This window comes from Narcine bancroftii, chromosome 5 (assembly GCF_036971445.1).
Source record: "Narcine bancroftii isolate sNarBan1 chromosome 5, sNarBan1.hap1, whole genome shotgun sequence".
Lineage (NCBI taxonomy): Eukaryota > Metazoa > Chordata > Chondrichthyes > Torpediniformes > Narcinidae > Narcine > Narcine bancroftii.
Window position 1 is genome coordinate 109,485,278 of NC_091473.1, and position 21,169 is coordinate 109,506,446.

The 21,169-nt window shown below is 44.0% G+C and overlaps 1 protein-coding gene across 7 annotated transcripts in view; it reads left to right on the plus strand.

Annotated features, from left to right (window-relative positions):
• The window catches only part of pomgnt1 (protein O-linked mannose N-acetylglucosaminyltransferase 1 (beta 1,2-)), an 86,295-nt gene that overhangs the window by 38,394 nt on the left and 26,732 nt on the right, over window positions 1-21,169 (plus strand). For all 7 annotated transcript variants that reach the window (XM_069938731.1, XM_069938736.1, XM_069938734.1 and 4 more), the window contains 8 exons: window positions 817-934; window positions 1,201-1,299; window positions 2,486-2,613; window positions 3,660-3,730; window positions 4,155-4,230; window positions 6,999-7,082; window positions 9,474-9,515; window positions 20,372-20,430. In XM_069938731.1, the coding sequence (XP_069794832.1) occupies window positions 817-934; window positions 1,201-1,299; window positions 2,486-2,613; window positions 3,660-3,730; window positions 4,155-4,230; window positions 6,999-7,082; window positions 9,474-9,515; window positions 20,372-20,430 (677 nt within the window). The remainder of the gene's footprint in view (window positions 1-816; window positions 935-1,200; window positions 1,300-2,485; window positions 2,614-3,659; window positions 3,731-4,154; window positions 4,231-6,998; window positions 7,083-9,473; window positions 9,516-20,371; window positions 20,431-21,169) is intronic.

Below are 21,169 nucleotides of genomic sequence, written 5' to 3' on the forward strand. Positions count from 1 at the left end.
TTAACTTTGACGATTCCGCCTCCAATCTCCAATATCCCTAGCGATGTCTATGTTAAGACATTAATCCCTGAAGGGTGGAAGTAAGCTTTTTTTTCCTTTAGGGGAGGGGAGGGGGTCTTTCCCTTTTTCTTTTTTCTCTTCTTTTTTTTGTTTCCTACTTTTATTTTAAGGATTGGCACAGTGTAATTTTGCATTTCTAAACAATAGTGCAGAATTTGATATTTGTGATAATTTGTTGATGGTTCCTTTTAATATCAACATGTAGTTCAGTTTTGGCATTTTATATATATCTGTGATGTTTCTTTGATTTTGTTTGTTTTGTAACTCGAAGTTGATTGAAAATCCTTAATTAAAAAAAAGTTTTTAATTTGCAGCCATTGTGTAGACTATATTGGGAAGAACAGAAACATTTACTTGTGTTGGGATGAGTCTGAGATTACAATAATATACAACAATATTTATACCAGCCATTTTCAACCACTTTTTGGCTATGGCCTCTTTCAGACTCTTCTCAAAGTTTATGGGCCCCCTTCCCTGCGAAGCAGTCAAGTTTAGTTGGTTTCCTCCTTACGTAAACCTACTACATAAAAAATATTTTGTGATTTTGATATGTGCCCACCACTCACCTATCCCCTCCCCCCCCCCCTTCCCACCAATATATGATGTAGCCTCTGGGGGATGAGCGGAGGGTGTAGGGCTCCCAATGAGAATGGTGGATTTTTTTTTTATTCATTGTTTCCATTTTTCAAGTGATTAAACAGACTGCACAAGGTGAAAATTCACTATCGTACTCTTTTTTTTCTCCTTCCCCCTAAGGATGAGGGATCCTTCCATCTGAAAGATGCAGCCAAAAATCTGCTTAAAGGCCTGGGTAGTCAAATTGCCTCATCACTCAGTTGGCGAGATATGTGGACTTTTGTGGTAAAGAAAGGAGGTGTGGTATATCCATATTTATAAACTAATACAATGCAAAATAACCTTTTTCTTGAATAATTAAAGGTAAATAAAGTGGAATAGTCATCAATATTTTCTTTTAAGTTTGTATTTGTAATCTACAATCTGTACTCGTAACTGCGGATTTCCAGTTTTGATCTCATTCTCGGCAATGCCATATTAATAACAGCTATAGGGCTTTGCGTATTCTTGCAGTTGGTATGTGTAGTAAAGGTAAATGCAAAACTGATATATTTTTATTTTCAGGTCAAGTGTATGGCGAAAAACATTCAAAATCTCCTGCCTTGGCCACTTGGGGTGATCCAGTTTTATTGAAGACTGAAGTTCAGTTAACCTCAACTGAAGGTGAATTTTCATACCTCCTGTCCTTTTTTTTTCTAAATGTGGGTTTGTGGCAGTGCACCATACTCGTGGTGAACCAGCCAAGCTTGTACTGCCACGTGGCGGCGCACCCATGAGAAGATGGTGCCCTCAAGGGACCTCCTTGCCTCGTGGCTTTAATCCAGCGCACGCCTTGCGCAGATGTTATGACATCACCACCCACGCGAGGGTGGAGCTTACTCTGCTCTTAAATTTACAGTCGTTGAGAATCCCCAACGTAGTGGCTGTGAGTTTCTTGCATAGTAGCTACTGCTACATTGGTGACCCTGACAAGGCCAGATGTTTTTTTGGTCTCCCGGCATGGATCCCGCTGAGATCAACACTGTTGCCATAAAATTGCCCCCCTTCTGGACCCATCGCCTACGTACGTGGTTCGGGCAGGCAGAGGTGCAGTTTCGCCTCAGGAACATTTCTTCAGATGCCACGATGTTTTACCATGTTGTGGGCATGCTAGACGAGGAGACAACAGCCAGGATGGATTAGCTCATCCACAACCCGCCAGCTGAGAGTAAATACCCTGCCCTCAAAAACCTCCTTCTGGGTACATTCGGTCTCTCCCCACAGCAGCGCGCTTCCAGACTCCTGCACCTAGACGGGCTAGGAGACAGAATACCGCCGGCCCTGATGGACGAGATGCTAACGCTGGGGGAGGACCACAAGCCCTGTTTCTTGTTCCGCCAGATCTTCTTGGAGCAGATGCCCAAAGACATTCAGCTCCTGCTGGCGGATGAGGACTTCATGGACCCATGGCGAGTTGCGGCCTGAGCAGACACCCTCTGGTGAACCAAAAAGGAAAATGAGGCCACCCTCAGCCTGGTCACCCGCCCAGGAACCAGCCGGTCACAGCCCTCCTCCAAGCACTTTCTTTCTACCCACTTACCACCTTAAGCAATCCCTTACTAATCACAGAGCTCCTCTGGCATAGGGAATACTTAAAGTGGTTTGTGAGTGGAAGGAAAAAGGCTGAGAACCACTGTTCTACAGCTATAGCTGGGAATATGAAATGAACTACTTGGTTAGAAGTAAGTGGTTGAGAAAACATTGGTCAGTAGATGCCGATGGAAATAAATGACAAATGATCCAAGCCATTTTGTTTGGTGTGAGAAGGCATAAAAGGTTGAGTGTCTGCTAAAAGTTTTCATTTCTCAAGATGCTGAATGCCGCTGGGCAGACACTGATGCTAATCGGAGGAGGAAGACTTTCTGCAGTAAAGTGGAAGGATATGGGAGCATCTGTAGCTGTAAGGATCCAGCTCCGATTGAATTTAACCCTGAGCCTGTAAGTTTGTATTATCCCTTTGAATTGTTTTATCATTGGTGCCTTCAGTATTTTCAACCAATTGGTTTCAAGTGGCTACGATGTTAGGATTGCTGGAAACGTGTCCCAAATTGATTTTTGTTTAAAAAAATTTGAAAATTCTAAAATTTGAATCTTGACTTCTGATAGGCTCAGTGAATTTGTGGTCATCCCTGCCATTGAATTGAATCAATGTTCCAGAGCATTGCGTGTCGACTAATTTTATAATTTCCAGTTTTTATCATTTCGATCCCCCGAAAATAAATTCACCTGAGAACAGGGGAGAGATTGCTCACGAGATGCTGTATGACTGGTGAATTGGAACAACTTGTGTCTGTTTCATTTTTTCCTTTATCTTTCTGTACCCTCACTTTCTACTATCTTTTTTAGAGGCATCTCCCATAGTTGAGCAACATAAAGTAGAGATTTGTGAGCATAGCCATGAGCCAACTTCCTGTGGCCTCCCCCTCATTCTAAAATATTATATTCATAGTTTTACAAATGAATGGGGAAAATCTAGCTATTTTTCAAATAAGAGGAATTGTGTTGCCATAAGCTACAGGGTTCAGATTCTTAGCACTTGTTTTTATAACATTTTAGTCCAAAAATATTTGGATAGCATGTTATAGGGCTTGTTAAAGCTCTTTTGATTGGTTTGCTGCTACCTTGACACCCCTTGCCAGTTTTCTCTGTTCGTACAAATTGGAGGCCAAATGCTTTCTCTGACAGACAAAGCAACATTTGCAGAGTGATTTTGATGGCTACTACTCATTGGGTCAGATTAGCGTTGGTCAGCTGTAGGGAGTACTTCAAAAGTTCCTTCAAAGACTTAGTTTTTTTTAAAAATTGAATGCCGAGTTTTTTTGACTGATGTATAAATCATTTGACGGAAGTTTTAGATCAATGATTTGCAATTCAGGGGCATTTGAATTTTATTACAATTCATAGTATAACGCATTTAAACCAATTTGTTATAATTGTAATTTCCATATCCAGGATAATACAGAATATGATGTTTATTTTAACAGCTAAAAGATAACAAAGTTTATGATGTTCCCGTGGCAGTGATAGCAGGTAACAGGCCTAACTACCTTTACAGGTGAGAATGGTTACAGTTTATTTGGTTTATATGGTGATGTATTAGAGTTTTTTTAATGTTAATTTGAGTACTTTTAGCAATTTTGTAATCATTGTTGCTGAAATGGGTTAAGAAGATCTACATGGATAACTGTTGTAGCTTGCAAAGCTTTGCCATGAAAATTAGGGCAGATGATGGTAAATTCTTTGGCATTGGAGTGGAGAAAGATTCTGGATTCTGGGCACAAAATAGCAGAAGGTGATTTTTGAATTGAGCTGCAAACCAGACTCAATGGGTAGTCTTGTGGACCATGAACTTTAGGTCTAAAAGGATATGAAATGTTTTAATTTTTGATTAACACATTGGCCAAGATTTTAACATATCTGATATGAGGGAGTTGACAAAAATAAATGTTCATTTTGAATGTATCCTTGCTTTTCCACAGGATGTTGCGTTCGTTGTTGTCCGCACAAGGTGTAAATCCAGAGAGGATCATTGTTTTCATTGATGGTTACTATGAGGTGAGAATTTATTAATGTTCTTAATTGATAAAGGACATCTGTATAAAAATCATTTCCTCTAAAAATGCAATGCCTTCCAAATGAATTTTCTCCTTGTAGAAGTAAGGGTCTGTCTAGTGAACATTAATGCAGATTGATCAGTTTCAGTTGCTGTCCACGCTGCTTTGTGAAGGAATGCTGAGAAGGTTGCAACTGCTTTAGAGGAGTGAGGGGCTGCATGATGTGTGTTGCCTGGCAACCCCAGCTAAGCCAGTAAATTTCTACTAGCATTGAGATCCCTAGATCATGTGTCTTGCAAGAACAATGCCTTGGAAGATTTAATGTAAAGGGTTAGTACAAGGTAATAGAAACATAGAAGATAGGAGCAGGAGTAGGTCATTCGACCCTTCAAGCCTGCTCCGCCATTCAATGAGATCATGGCTGATCTTAAAGTTTAGTACCCTGTCCCCGCCTTCTCTCCGTAACCTTTAATACCCTTATACTGAAGAAATAGATCTAATTCCCTCTTAAATATATTTAATGAACCTGCCTCTACGGTAATGAATTCCACAGATTCACCACCCTCTGGGTAAAGAAATTCCTCCTCATCTCGGTCCTAAATGGTTTGCCTATTATCCTCAAACCATGGCCCCGGGTTCTGGATTTTCCCATCATTGGAAACATCCCATCTGCATCCATTCTGTCCAGTCCTGCCACCTCCTTACAACAATACATTTTTTACAAAGTGCACGAGAAAGCAAGGCAGTGTCTTTGGTTCTCGATTATTCAGGAATCTGATGGCAGTGGGGAAGAAGCTGTCCTCGTCCTGCTGAGCACTTGTCTTTAGGCTCCTGTACCTTTTTCCCAATGGTAGCAGAGTGAAGAGGGCATGGCCTGGGGAGTGGGGGGTCTTTGAGAATAGAGGCTGCTTTTTTTAAGACAGAGATATGGCAAAAAAGTAAAACTATTTGTGACTGTTGCACCAGGTTCAAAATGTCAGTGCCTCATCTTGGGTCAGCAACTGTGATATCCCTTGCGTGTTGACCGAAAGAGTTGTAAAGCAATGAATGATCAAAACCATTGGTTTCAGATGCTGGTGCCTGAGTCAGGAAAAGGAGATAAGAACAGGACCAGCTTGATCACAGGCTGAGATCAAGCTAATGAAAAAGAATGAGAAATCATAAAGAGCTGTTGGCAGACTTGCTTACTGCACGACCAGCTGCTAGATAGCAACACACCCTGTGTTAACTGAGTCCTTGGGTTTTGAAAAAATAATAAAGTGGTACTTTTAATAATGCTGTGGTCCGGAAATTTATTTAGAGGTCTGAAGCGGGACAAAACGTTGACGTCATTCTCCTGTCTATACAGTCCGTTTCCCCATATCCAAAACTCGGTTAACCAAAAAGTTCAATTATCTGAACTTTGTTTAGCGGTGACATGACGTCACAAGTTGAATTTTTTTTCATCCAACGTGGCTTTGACTCACTGTTCCATTTTGGTAACAACAGAATTCAAAACCAGTCGGGAAGACAGACATTGAATGGCTGGATGCCGGCTCAGAGAAGCAGGCTGTCAGTGAGCTGGAGGAAGTCGGTGGGTCAGGCAGTGCATATCCTCATTTCAGTTAACTCCCTTCCCTCTCTCTTTCCATTTCTTCCTTACCCTCCAATGTACTTGGTTCTTTGCTGTCCTGGTGTCATCAAGGAGAGCGACCTCTGAGGCAGAATCTGTGACGGCAGAGGGGAGATGTCGGGAATCGGTGATGGCTGACCTTCCATTTTCTTCTGTTAACTGATACAAATATTCTGCTGATGTTTCTGGGCTGCTTAAGCCATTATTCAGTTATCTGATAAATCTAGTTAATTAAAAAATGTCCGGTCCCAAGCTTTTCGGATATGAGAGACGTACTGTATTACCTTTTTGCACTGGAAGTCACTTGTAATTCTTTCGGAGATGAATAATATTATGAATTGATATTCTGTATTAGAATTAAAACCCGATCATTTGATGGGTCCCATTAATATTAAGTGCTCATCTTTTTTTTTTAATTAAATTTTTTATTTTTCACACCATAAATCACAATAGCCATGATATACACTTTTTCTTTTCCACACATTTACAGTGACTTTTTCTCCCCCCCCCCCTCCTCCCAAGCCACCCCCCCACCCCCCCCCCCCCCTCATCCATTTTAGGTATACACATCTTAAAAAAAAGTGTGAATAATGAAGAGTTTCAATACAGGTACACGATCCTTTATCCGGACATCTAAAATCCGGAAAGCTCCAAAATCTGGCAAGTGGGGAGAGAGGCGGCAGCGCGAGTTGGACGGCTGAGGGACCGACGGTTGGAGGAGGCGGCCGGGCAGCCGAGGGACCAGCGGTTGGGGGAGATGGCCGGGCAGCCGAGGGACTGGCAGTCAGGGGAGGCGGTCGAGCGGCTGGGGAAGCCAGCCAGGTGACTGGAAGGGGGTGGGAGTGGATACAGTAGCACAATTCGGGTGGGCTTTCCGAAATCCAGAAAAATCCGAAACTCGGAACACATTGTCCCCAAAAGGATCGTGTACCTGTATTTGTTCTCTCTTGCCTACATGCACACTATCTTCTTGAAAGCCAGATCCAGTGTTCAAAATCCAAATTGGAGACCCCAAAATAGGCTTCACATTTCAGGAATTTTATTTTGGGATATAAATCATTGTGTGCTGGATTGATGTTTTCTGTGATCTAATATATATTACTTTATAATATTTAAATTCTTACTTTTACACAGTGTTTACTTTTCCCCTTCACCAGGAGCCAATGGATGTGGTGGAGCTCTTTGGCCTGAAAGGTGTTCAACACACTCCCATTAGTATTAAAAATGCTCGCGTCTCCCAGGTATCAGTTTCAAGTTGCAGTAATCTGCTTACCTTTTGCTCCTTTCATCCTCCTAGCAGTCCAGTTAGAATTCTTTCTCATCAATGTTTTCCGATTTAACAGTTCATTGAATTTGTTTATTGCTGCTGATCAGCACAGAACCATGTCCAGTTTATTGTCATCTGATTGCACATGAACAACCTGACGAAATAGTGTTCTCAGGTCCTCGGTATAAAATATGCAGACACACAACCAGACTTAACTCGCATACAGGCAAACAATACATATCCAGGATAAGTATTTCATCTATACCAGTGGTTTTCAAACATTTTCTTTCCACTCACACACCACTTTAAGTAATCCCTATGCCATAAGGGCTCTGCAATTAGTACAGGATTACTTGAGGAGGTATGTGAGTAGAAAGAAAAAGTTTGAAAACCACTGATATATAGAAATTTATTTTGTTTCATGAACATGAGAGTGAGCAGTACTTTTGGTTGTTTAGCATTCTCACTTGGCCCTTTCATACCAAGCCTCTGCCTGGAGGCTGGCTATAAGCAGAAAAATATAAACTTATCTTTCATGGAGCAGCCCTAAAAGGCAGCTCTTGGATCACATTCACATTGAGCGGCACCTCGTAGAGCCCTCAGGAGCCAATGGAGGCAGGGCGACTGGTAGCACCACCCATCATAAATACACGGCAGAACAATGGCCGTCTTCCCTGCCCTTAATCCTCCATTCAGCTGGAACTGCTCTGCATTTCCCAGAAGGGTGCCAGCTGCGTGGAGGTTATGGGTAGGGAAGGTGGCTGATGGGTAGGGAAGGTGGCTGATGGGTAGGGAAGGTGGCTGATGGGTAGGGAAGGTGGCTGATGGGTAGGGAAGGTGGCTGATGGGTAGGGAAGGTGGCTGATGGGTAGGGAAGGTGGCTGATGGGTAGGGAAGGTGGCTGATGGGTAGGGAAGGTGGCTGATGGGTAGGGAAGGTGGCTGATGGGTAGGGAAGGTGGCTGATGGGTAGGGAAGGTGGCTGATGGGTAGGGAAGGTGGCTGATGGGTAGGGAAGGTGGCTGATGGGTAGGGAAGGTGGCTGATGGGTAGGGAAGGTGGCTGATGGGTAGGGAAGGTGGCTGATGGGTAGGGAAGGTGGCTGATGGGTAGGGAAGGTGGCTGATGGGTAGGGAAGGTGGCTGATGGGTAGGGAAGGTGGCTGATGGGTAGGGAAGGTGGCTGATGGGTAGGGAAGGTGGCTGATGGGTAGGGAAGGTGGCTGATGGGTAGGGAAGGTGGCTGATGGGTAGGGAAGGTGGCTGATGGGTAGGGAAGGTGGCTGATGGGTAGGGAAGGTGGCTGATGAGCGGCCCCAAAGGCCGAAGCAACCTGGTGACGTGCCGGAGTGGCCGGTGGGGCTGTCGCAGCCTGCATCGGCTGCCCCCTGACGGCCCCTGACCTGACAGCTCCCCCCGCCCTGTCAGCCCCTGCTCTGACAACCCTCATCAGCCGCCCCTGCCCTGAGGGGGTCATGGAGGAAGAGGGGTGATGGGTTGCTGGCTGACGACGTCATCACGAAGTCATCAGCTCACCCCTAGCCAGCTGCTTGCAGCACCATTGCAGTCATATGAGACGGCGGAGATGATCTTTCCTCAAGAGGGATTGCAGTTGGCGCCTTGGAGCTGGCCATGGCACATTCATAGAATAAGTCTCCCGAAGTAAGGGCAGAGAATCTCCACCTTTACAGTCGGGCTTTTTCACTGCATGAAAGGGGCTACTGCCTGTGGGAAAGAAGCTGTTCCTCAGACTGCTGGTGCTAACTGATTCTCCTGTATCTCTTCCCCGATGGGACCATCTGAAAAATGCTGTGTGCAGGGTGAAAGGGATCCTCAGTGATTTTGTGCACCCTCTTCAGGCAACGATCCTGGTAGATCACATTGATAAGTGGGTGGGAGGCACCAGTGAGCCCCTCTGCCATGCTTGTACTTCTGTGGATTGACTGCCAATCCATTCCTCTGCAGCAACTGTACCACACTGTGATGCAGCCACCCAAGAAGCTCTCGATAGAACTCCTGTAAAAAGTTGACGTAATCGTGGCCACTAGCCTTGCTTGCTCAGCAAATGACATCACTGTTGGACCTTCCTGACAAGTGAGGAGATGTTGAGTGTCCACAATAAGTCACTAGTTAAGTGAACTCGAAGGAACAGGGGCAGGCTGTGATGGTGCTTGATGTTGGTGTCAGAGCACCTTCATTCACCTATATCTGTACAAGCAGACTGGCCACTGCTGTAAAAGTCTCTGTTGTCAGTTTTTGACTTTATCTATAAATGTGTTTGCCTTTCCCTGTTCCTTTATTTGTCCAGATGTATATTATTGGACTATACTTGCATTTCTTTATAGCTTTTTTTTCCTCTCTTCTCAGCACTACAAAGCCAGTTTGACTGCTACATTCAATTTGCATCCCGTAAGTTGTGCATGAGATTTTCTAAATATTTCTTTCGTTGGGACCTAATATTGCAGGTAAATGTTGATGATTTCAAATGGAATTGCCAGCATTATTCTATTCAAGTATAGAAGCACAGGAACAGGCCCATCAAGTCTATATGCGTCTGCCAAACATGATGTCCAAATCCTAGTTGGAGATTTTCTACCCTCTCTATACCCCTTTATAATTTTATTAATCTATTTCACGCCAAAGGAAATAGTCTTGCCTTATTCAATCACTTCCGCACCCTCTCTAGCTTAATCACATACTTTCTACAGCATGGTAATCAGACTGTATAATATGGTGCACTTAAATGTGGACTTGCCAATGGTTTATCCATTTGATATGACATGCCAACTCCTGTACTCAACTGCTGAGCTGATAAAGGCAACACATTTTGTGCCTTCTTGATTGCTTTGTCTATTTGTGTCACCACTTTCAGGGAACTATGTGCTTTTACCAGGGCTCACTGTTCAACAATACTATATCTTATCATGGTTTACTGTCCCAAAATGTATCACTTTGCACTTGTCTGTGTTAAATTCCATCAGACATTTCACATTTCTTTGCCTACATTTTGAATTGATCCTTTTGTAACTGAATTACTTCTTCACTGTCCTCCCAATTTACTGAACATTTAACACCCAAGTTTTCTTTGAAATTGTTAATCTGCATAATGAACAACAATGGGCCCAGCACTGATCCCTTGTGCTCACCAATCTGAAAGTTCAATCTCACACTTGCCACCTACCATCAAGCCAGTATTGTATTCAATTTGCTTCCTCACCCTGGATTCCATGTCTAAACTTTTGGGCCAGCCTTTTTGCGTGGGATCTTGTCAAAGGCCTCACTGAACTCCATGTACTGCATTGTCTACTGCCCTGTCTTCCTTTTAAAAAAAAACACTCAGCCAAATTTGTCAGATGTGCTCTCTCATCCTTAACCTTCCAGTACTGTTCTCACCCCTGATGTATGCCTGCAGTTTGCTGACTTGTCCATGCATCCTTTCCAAAATAAAGACACAATATTAACTATTTTAGAGTCATAAAACACTACAGCACAGAAACAGGCCTATATGGCCCTTCTAGTCCCACTGACCTTCACCCAGTCCATAGTTCTCCATTCCTCTCCCATCCTTATACCAGTCCAAATTTCTCTTAAATGTTAAAATTGAGCCCACATTTACCACTTCAGCTGGAAGCTTTTTCCACACCCCCACCACTCTCTGAGTGAAGACGTTCCCCCTAAACTTTTCCCCTTTCACTCTTAACCCATGTCCTCTGGTTTGTATCTCATCTACACTCAGTGGAAAAAGCCTATCAACATTTGATGTATTTTCATTCATATAACACATACATGCATATAACCTGCAGAAAATCATTAATTGTGTAAAAATATTTTCATATAACATGCATGATCATATAACATACAGGTGTAGTATTCTAAATTCTGACTCGCAAAATCAATTTGCATTTAAATGAAACATGAGGCAAAGCATATACAAAGGTATCTGCCTCATTGCACATGAACTCCTCAGACTTGACATCGACATAGCCGCTCTCAGTGAAGTCCGCCTGGCAGATGTAGGCAGCCTCCAAGAACGCGGCGCGGGCTACACACTCTACTGGTCTGGCAAGCCTTCGGATGAACGACGCCTATCTGGTGTAGACTTCATGGTCAAGAGCTTCATTGCCTCCAAACTCGAAAACCTTCCGACAGGCCTCTTGGACCGTATCATGTCCATGCGACTCCCCCTTCAAAACAAGCGTCACATCACCCTCATCAGTGTCTATGCTCCAACCCTCCAGGCGGAACCAGCAGAAAAGGACAAGTTCTACACCGACCTGCGCAACCTCATCCAACGCACCCCTACAGCCGACAAGGTTGTCATCCTGGGCGACTTCAACGCTCGTGTCGGCAAAGACTCAGAAACCTGGCCAGGAATCCTGGGCAAGCATGGCGTCGGCAAGTGCAACGACAATGGGCGCCTCCTGTTGGAGCTCTGCGCAGAACAGCGGCTCGTCATTACAAACACCCTTTTTCAGCAGAGGGACAGCCTTAAGACCACCTGGATGCATCCCCAATCCAAACACTGGCACCTCCTGGACTACATCCTGGTGCGAGAAAGTGACAAACGAGATGTGCTCCACACCAGGGTCATGCCTAGCGCGGAATGCCACACTGACCACCGGCTGGTTCGCTGCAAGCTCAACCTTCACTTCAAGCCAAAGCCCAGGAACAATAAAGCCCCCAGAAAGAGGTTCAATGTTGGAAACCTGCAGTCAGACGAAGCGAGAGGAAACTTCCAGGCAAACCTCAAAGCAAAGCTCGACGATGCAACCCGCCTCACGGACCCGTCCCCTGAAACCCTCTGGGATCAGTTGAAGACTACCATACTGCAATCCACTGAAGAGGTACTGGGCTTCTCCTCCAGGAAAAACAAGGACTGGTTTGACGAAAACAGCCAGGAAATCCAGGAGCTGCTGGCAAAGAAGCGAGCTGCCCACCAGGCTCACCTTACAAAGCCGTCCTGTCCAGAGAAGAAACAAGCCTTCCGTCGCGCATGCAGCCATCTTCAGCGCAAACTCCGGGAGATCCAAAATGAGTGGTGGACTAGCCTCGCCAAACGAACCCAGCTCAGCGTGGACATTGGCGACTTCAGGGGTTTCTACGAGGCTCTAAAGGCTGTGTACGGCCCCTCACCCCAAGTCCAAAGCCCGCTGCGCAGCTCAGACGGCAAAGTCCTCCTCAGCGACAAGATCTCCATCCTCAACCGATGGTCAGAACACTTCCAATCTCTTTTCAGTGCCAACCGCTCAGTCCAAGATTCCGCCCTGCTCCAGCTCCCTCAACAGCCCCTAAGGCTAGAGCTGGATGAGGTTCTCACCCTGGATGAGACATATAAGGCAATCGAACAACTGAAAAGTGGCAAAGCAGCAGGTATGGATGGAATCCCCCCAGAGGTCTGGAAGGCTGGCGGCAAAACTCTGCATGCCAAACTGCATGAGTTTTTCAAGCTTTGTTGGGACCAAGGAAAACTGCCTCAGGATCTTCGTGATGCCACCATCATCACCCTGTACAAAAACAAAGGCGAGAAATCAGACTGCTCAAACTACAGGGGAATCACGTTGCTCTCCATTGCAGGCAAAATCTTCGCTAGGATTCTACTAAATAGAATAATACCTAGTGTCGCCGAGAATATTCTCCGAGAATCACAGTGCGGCTTTAGCGCAAACAGAGGAACTACTGACATGGTCTTTGCCCTCAGACAGCTCCAAGAAAAGTGCAGAGAACAAAACAAAGGACTCTACATCACCTTTGTTGACCTCACCAAAACCTTCGACACCGTGAGCAGGAAAGGGCTTTGACAAATACTAGAGCGCATCGGATGTCCCCCAAAGTTCCTCAACATGATTATCCAACTGCACGAAAACCAACAAGGTCGGGTCAGATACAGCAATGAGCTCTCTGAACCCTTCTCCATTAACAATGGCGTGAAGCAAGGCTGTGTTCTCGCACCAACCCTCTTTTCAATCTTCTTCAGCATGATGCTGAACCAAGCCATGAAAGACCCCAACAATGAAGACGCTGTTTACATCCGGTACCGCACGGATGGCAGTCTCTTCAATCTGAGGCGCCTGCAAGCTCACACCAAGACACAAGAGAAACTTGTCCGTGAACTACTCTTTGCAGACGATGCCGCTTTAGTTGCCCATTCAGAGCCAGCTCTTCAGCGCTTGACGTCCTGCTTTGCGGAAACTGCCAAAATGTTTGGCCTGGAAGTCAGCCTGAAGAAAACTGAGGTCCTCCATCAGCCAGCTCCCCACCATGACTACCAGCCCCCCCACATCTCCATCGGGCACACAAAACTCAAAACGGTCAACCAGTTTACCTATCTCGGCTGCACCATTTCATCAGATGCAAGGATCGACAATGAGATAGACAACAGACTCGCCAAGGCAAATAGCGCCTTTGGAAGACTACACAAAAGAGTCGGGAAAAACAACCAACTGAGAAACCTCACAAAGATAAGCGTATACAGAGCCGTTGTCATACCCACACTCCTGTTCGGCTCCGAATCATGGGTCCTCTACCGGCACCACCTACGGCTCCTAGAATGCTTCCACCAGCGTTGTCTCCGCTCCATCCTCAACATCCATTGGAGCGCTTTCATCCCTAACTTCGAAGTACTCGAGATGGCAGAGGTCGACAGCATCGAGTCCACGCTGCTGAAGATCCAGCTGTGCTGGATGGGTCACGTCTCCAGAATGGAGGACCATCGCCTTCCCAAGATCGTGTTATATGGCGAGCTCTCCACTGGCCACCGTGACAGAGGTGCACCAAAGAAAAGGTACAAGGACTGCCTAAAGAAATCTCTTGGTGCCTGCCACATTGACCACCGCCAGTGGGCTGATAATGCCTCAAACCGTGCATCTTGGCGCCTCACAGTTTGGCGGGCAGCAACCTCCTTTGAAGAAGACCGCAGAGCCCACCTCACTGACAAAAGGCAAAGGAGGAAAAACCCAACACCCAACCCCAACCAACCAATTTTCCCCTGCAACCACTGCAACCGTGTCTGCCTGTCCCGCATCGGACTTGTCAGCCACAAACGAGCCTGCAGCTGACGTGGACTTTTTACCCCCTCCATTAATCTTAGTCCGCGAAGCCAAGCCAAAGAATTTCCTCCAGAGGAGTCAATCATCCAAAGTGGAGGAAAGGCTCTAGGAGATGCAAATGGCAGCCCTGGCTAACTAAGGAAATCAAGTGCATTATCAAGTCCAAAGGGAGTAATTATAAGATAGCGAAGCGGAGTGGGAAATTAGAGGATTGGGAAACCTTCAAAGAACATCAGAGGGTAACTAAGAAAGCCATAAGAGACGGGAAAATGAAGTACGAGAGGAAATTAGCAGATAATATTGCGGATGATAGCAAAAGCTTTTTTAAGTATGTGAAGAGGAAGAAATTGGTTCGGTCTAAAATTGGCCTTTTGAAAATGGGCAAGGGTGAAATTATTACCGGAAACAAGGAGATGGCAGAGGAATTTAACAAATACTTTGCAACTGTCTTCACCAAGGAGGATATAGGTTATAGTCAGTTAGTGGGTAGTGGTCATGCGGTACCAAGAGACTTGGGGAACTTTACTGGGGAGGTAGGGGATCTAATGGATATCCGGATCCAGAAGCAGGAGGTTATGAGTAAATTGTTGGGACTGAGGGTTGATAAATCCCCAGGGCCTGATGGGCTGCATCCTAGGGTGCTTAAAGAGGTGGCTATGGAAATTGTGGAGGCACTGATCGACATTTTCCAAAGTTTCATAGATTCCGGGGAGGTCCCTGAGGATTGGAGAGTGGCTGATGTGGTGCCGCTTTTTAAGAAAGGAGGGAGGGAGAAAATGGGAAATTATAGACCAGTTAGCCTGACATCAGTGGTGGGGAAGATATTGGAGTCCATCATAAAAGGAGAAATAGCAGAACACTTAGTCAGTAATAATAGTATAAGGGCTAGTCAGCATGGATTCCTTAAGGGTAAGTCATGCTTGACTAACCTTCTGGAATTTTTTGAGGATGTGACAAAGAGGGTGGACTCGGGAGAGCCAGTGGATGTGGTGTATTTGGACTTCCAGAAGGCCTTTGATAAGGTACCGCACGGGAGTCTAGTGGGCAAGATCAGGGAGCATGGTATTGGAGGTAAGGTGCTGACATGGATAGGAAATTGGTTAAGAGATAGGAAACAAAGGGTTGGAGTAAATGGGTCTTTTTCAGAATGGCAGGATGTGACGAGTGGAGTGCTTCAGGGATCGGCGTTGGGTCCTCAGTTGTTTGTAATTTATGTTAATGATTTGGATGAGGGGATTATAAATAACATGAGCAAATTTGCAGATGACACGAAAATGGGTGGCGGTGTGGGGTGTGAGGAGGATGTAAGGAAAATGCAGAGGGACTTGGACAGGCTGGAGGAGTGGGCGGCTAAATGGAAGATGAATTTCAATGTGAACAAATGTGAGGTTATTCATTTTGGGGGATGTAATAGGAAAGCTGAGTATTATTTAAATGGAGACAGGCTAGGGAGTGGGGAAGTGCAAATGGATCTGGGTGTACTTGTTCACCGGTCACTGAAGGCTAGCATGCAGGTTCAGAAAGCTGTGAAGAAGGCAAATGGAATGTTGGCTTTCATAAAGAGGGGATTGGAGTATAGGAACAGAGACGCCCTTCTGCAGTTATACAGGGCCCTGGTGAGACCCCACCTGGAGTATTGCGTCCAGTTCTGGTCTCCAAACTTGAGGAAGGACATACTAGCTATAGAGGGTGTGCAGCGCAGATTTACAAGGTTAGTTCCAGGGATGGCAGGGTTGTCATATGCAGCAAGGCTAGAAAAACTGGACTTGTATCCATTGGAGTTTAGAAGGATGAGGGGGGGCATGATTGAGGTATACAAAATCATCAGGGGGATAGACAAGGTGAAGTCTGATTACTTGTTCCCAATGATGGGGGAGACGAGAACTAGAGGGCATAGTTTAAGAATACAGGGTAGGCCCTTTAGGACGGAGATGAGAAAGCATTTTTTTTACCCAGAGAAGTGTGAATCTGTGGAATGCTCTGCCACAGAGGGTGGTAGAGGCGGATTCGCTGACTATGTTCAAAAGAGAGTTAGATAAGATTCTTGTGGGTAACGGAGTTAAGGGTTATGGGGATAAGGCTGGAAAGGGGTACTGATGGTAATGATCAGCCATGATCTAAAATGGCGGTGCTGGCCCGACAGGCCAAATGGCCTACTCCAGCTCCTATTGTCTATTGCAACACATCAATAAGTTTTGGAGAGGATTTAATTAAATAGATCGAAGACGGGCTTTCAAGAGTTAAGCAGTATTTTAATTCTAATGTCTCAAATCAGAGGAATTTGGGAATACAGATACATAATTCCCTGAAAGTGGCGTCAAAGGTGGATAGGGTTGTAAAGAGAGCTTTTGGCATATTGGCCTTCATAAATCAAACTATTGAGTACAGGAGTTGGGATGTTATGTTATAGTTGTACAAGACATTGATGAGGGGGGAGATTAACATATCAAATGCCTCTGATTTGAGACATTAGAATTAAAATACTGCTTAACTCTTGAAAGCCAAATTCCTCTGTCCTACTGCACTCCTCAGTGTCCTACCATTTACTGTGTATGTCCTTTCTTGGTTTGTCCTTCCAAAATGCCACACCTTGCACATCTGCTTTAAATTCCATCTGCTGTTATTCAGCCCATTTTTCCAGCTAGTCCAGATCCTTTTCAAGCTTTCAAAACTTTCTTCGCTGTCCACAACTCCTCCAATCTTAGTGTCATCTGTAAACTTGCTGATCTAATATACCACATTATCATCCAGATTATTGATATAGATAGAACAGCAATGGTCCCTGCACTAATCTCTGAGGCACACCACTAGTCACAGGCCTTCGGTCTGAGAAACAATCATACACTATTACTCTCTGGCTTCTCCCATCAGCCATTGTTGAATACAGTTCGCTACTTCACCATGAATACTTAGTGTCTGAACCCTCCTGACTAACCTTCAATGCCTTACTAAAGTCCAAGTAGACAACATCTATAGCCTTTACTTGAAAAAACACACAAATGCTGGAGAAACTCAACAGGTCAAACGGTGCCTTTATAGAGCAAAGGTGAAGATACATTACCAATGTTTCGGGCTTGAGCCCTTCATCAAGGTGTGTGATGTATCTTCACCCTTGCTCCATAAAGACACCATTTGACCTCCCGAGTTTCTCCAGCATTTATCACTTAACCATGCTGTCAACAGAATCCTATGTTTTACCACAGCCTTGACTGTTAACCCCTGCCTGGGCCACAGCCATCTCATTTCTAAAAAATGTTTTCAGCCTGTAATGTAACCAGTCATTTTTCTACCACTACTGCTGCTCGACCCCATAGTTCCTCAGCAGATTGTAGCATCTACTACTTGCCATTTGTCTTGGATCCTAAGATAGCCCCATCTCCTTTGTAATATTGAAATATATCAGGCTGTCTCTGTTCTCTTCCCTGATCTCTCTTGCTTCCATGTCTTTCTCCACAGTAAATACAGATGAGAAGCCTTCATTTAAGACATCACCCATAACTTGTGGTTCTACATATAGTTTATCACACTAGTTCTTGAGGAGAAATACTCCCTTTCATGTTACCCTTTTGCTCTTGGTAGACTTCAAGGATCTTTCTTTCACACATTTGCGAGGGATACCTTTCTGCCTTGTGTAATTTTGCATCCTTTATGTTTGAGAGGCTTGATTTCTGACATGTGGTTCCTTTTCTCCCGATCTGAGCCTCAATACGTCTCATCAACCAGAGTTCCCTAATTTAAAAAAAAAATCTTTACATAGCAGGCAATTTTATTGTCTAAAGATTTTCAAAGGTGCTTGAAGCAGTTCTTTGGAGGCCTTTTTAGCCTCTTAAACGTCATTGGAATCCAGAATGTTTGGACTGTTTTTTTTGAATGAGGCCCCCAAAAACACAACAATTTTCTTTTTGTGCAGGTAATGATTCCAGTATTTGGAGTGTTTTTTGTTTTGATGCCATTTGACTTGAGTTTCACCAGTCAAATGTTACTTTGTTGTCAACACTGGTCACTCTGATCCAAATATTTGGATCAGGATTCTGATGAGGTCTAGAGCCAAATATTTCAGGTGAAAGCCAAACTAGAAGTCAGTGAACCGATTACACTGGAGAACCTTTTTTTTAGAACCATAGAACAATTATAGCAGAGAACAGGCCACCTTGACCCCTCTAGGCTGTGCCAAACCATTTTTTTTTTGCCTTGTCCTGACCTGCACCCAGCCCATAGCCATCCATACCTCTCCCATCCAAATTCTTCTTAAATGCTATAGAAAGGTTTATTTCTGAGGGGGGGAAAAAAAAGGGGATTATAATAGACAACTTCAAGATGAACAGAAAGATCATTTCAGATTTGCTGTATTGCGCAGGAAGTTGGAGAAACATTAAATTAAATTCTATAGACTCATTGCGTTAGTTCAACTGACCTAAAAATGTTTTGCTGCTGGTTTTTGTTTGTACTCTGCATCTCAGGCCTCTCGCGTCAGTGATCAACAATAGTCCACCAGCATTGATGGATTTCAATTGCCCTGATACCGCTTTTCCTTGTTTGCAATGTCACTGACAGCACCAAGATCAGCAGGGAAGAAGACCCCCAAGTGCAAATGCAGAAAATGCATTTTCAACGGGCATGTTTGCACTTCATGGTTTTGTATCTTTGAAGTAGATTTAAGATATGACAGGAAAACACAAAAGTAGGTCATACCTAATAAAAAAAGACGACGTGATACGAAATTTGTACGGTGATTTTTGTTAGAAATTGTCCAAAATCCATTAAGAATATACCCCAAACTGTTCAGAAAGCAAAATCTTCATTGTTCAGTGTAGTTGACGAGTGTGCTCTGTAGCACTGTGACACACCTTCTGTCATTGAAGGTAGAAACTCACGTGAATAGGGTGGTGAAGAAGGCTTTTAGTATGCTGGCCTTTATCAATCATTGCATGGAATATAGGAGTTGGGAGGTGATGTTGAGATTGTATAAGACGTTGGTGCGGCCTAATTTGGAGTTCTGTGTGCAGTTCTGGTCGCCTAATTATAGGAAGGATATAAACAGAGTGGAGAGAGTGCAGAGAAGGTTTACCAGAATGTTACCTGGGTTTAAGCATCTAGAGTATAGGGAGAGATTGGACAGATTAGGTCTTTATTCTTTGGAGCGTAGAAGGTTGAGAGGGGATTTGATAGAAGTATTTAAGGTTATGAAAGGGATAGACAGAGTGGATGTGGATAGACTATTTCCGTTAAGAGGAGGAAAGATTAAAACAAGAGGACATGAGTTAAGAATTAAGGGGCAGAGGTTTAGAGGTAACATGAGGGGGAACTTCTTTACTCAGAGAGTGGTAGCCGTGTGGAATGAGCTTCCGGGAGAAATAGTGGCGGTGGAGTCAATTGTATTATTTAAGAAAAGGTTGGACAGGTATATGGATGAGAAGAAGATGGAGGGTTATGGGCATTGTGCAGGGAGGTGGGACTAGAGAGGGGTGTTTGGTTCGGTGCGGACTAGAAGGGCCTAATGGCCTGTTTCCGTGCTGTAATTGTTATGTTATATGTTATTTTGCTGATAGATGAGAGTAAACATTCAGGATTTGTCCACAGTTGTACCTGGGCAGTTTCTCTCGGTTATTACTACTTGTCACTATACCAGAAGTACGGCTGCACTGAAGTTGAGCTGGTTAGTTTTGCAGTGGTGCATTGTCTGACCTCATCCCCTTTGCAATAATAACAAATGTTTTTGCTTGATCCTTGGATATATTTCAACTGTCTTCACTTCTTACCTGCCAAGCATTTTGGTGTTATCTCCTCTGTCTGCTGTACCATAGTGTCCACCCAAAAAAGCAACACCCCCATTTCAGCTACTTGAATGAATGAATGTTATGAAGAGATAATCACTCGTGTATTCTTCCAGTGTCCTCATACCTCAGCTCTCCACTAACAAATGTATTATCTTTTTGGTAAATAGAAATAAAATAAAAACTAGAGATTGGAAGTGTGAAATTAAAATAGAAAGTGCTGGAAACTCTCAACAGACCAGTCACACCCTGCAATATTTGACCTGAAATGTTGATTGTTTCTATTCTACACACACTGCCTGACTTAAGTCTTGCCAGCACTTGCCCTGCATGGTAACCTATGTTTAACTTATTTGGCTAAAATTACATATTTTAATATTTGCATTAATGTAATTAATTTACCATTGCATATAATTACTGTTTATTTTTGGATGGATATATTTAGGATGCAAAGTTTACTGTGGTACTTGAGGAGGACTTGGATATCTCGGTGGACTTTTTCAGGTGAGTACCACAGGCATATTTTCCTTTTTTTAAATGGAAAAAAACACCAAATGAAGCATTGTTCAAGTTTATTATCTAACTGCACGTGTACAATTTGATGAACCAGCATTTCTCTGGACCATAGTGATGTACATACGCCATATATGCTGTTATATAGGTTGACCCAAAACTTTTTTTAAAAATTCACTTAAAATCAGGGGAGTCCTATACAAAGAGTCTAAACTCCTTACCTTGACGACAAAGTTGCAACACCACTGCCATCTTCCTGCTGTCTCTGATGCAATCTCGCGCATACCCTTTAGTTATTTGCAAAGTCTCAGCGCTGCTCCTCGGGGTCCATCTGCCCAGTCCAACTATTGTCAGCTTCATACAGGCTTTAAACAGCCTGTTACAGGAGCTGATAGTGATTTATTTTAAAATATCCAAATAAAATGTAAACCTTAAAATCAGTGGTTCTCCTCCTTTTCTTTCCACTCACATACCACTTTAAGTATTCCCTGTGCCATGATTAGTAAGGGATTACTTAAGGTAGTATATGGGCGGAACGAAAAAGTTTGAATCGAACCTAATTGTGTGCCCGGTTTCATAACTCCAAAGGAAATGGGCCAATGACAATTTTTCTCAAGCAAATTTTTCAGTAACAATTGGGTCTAGAGCAGTGATTCTCAACTTTCCCACTCACATACCACCTTAAGCAATCCTTTACTAATCCCAGAGCACCGATGCCATAGAGATTACT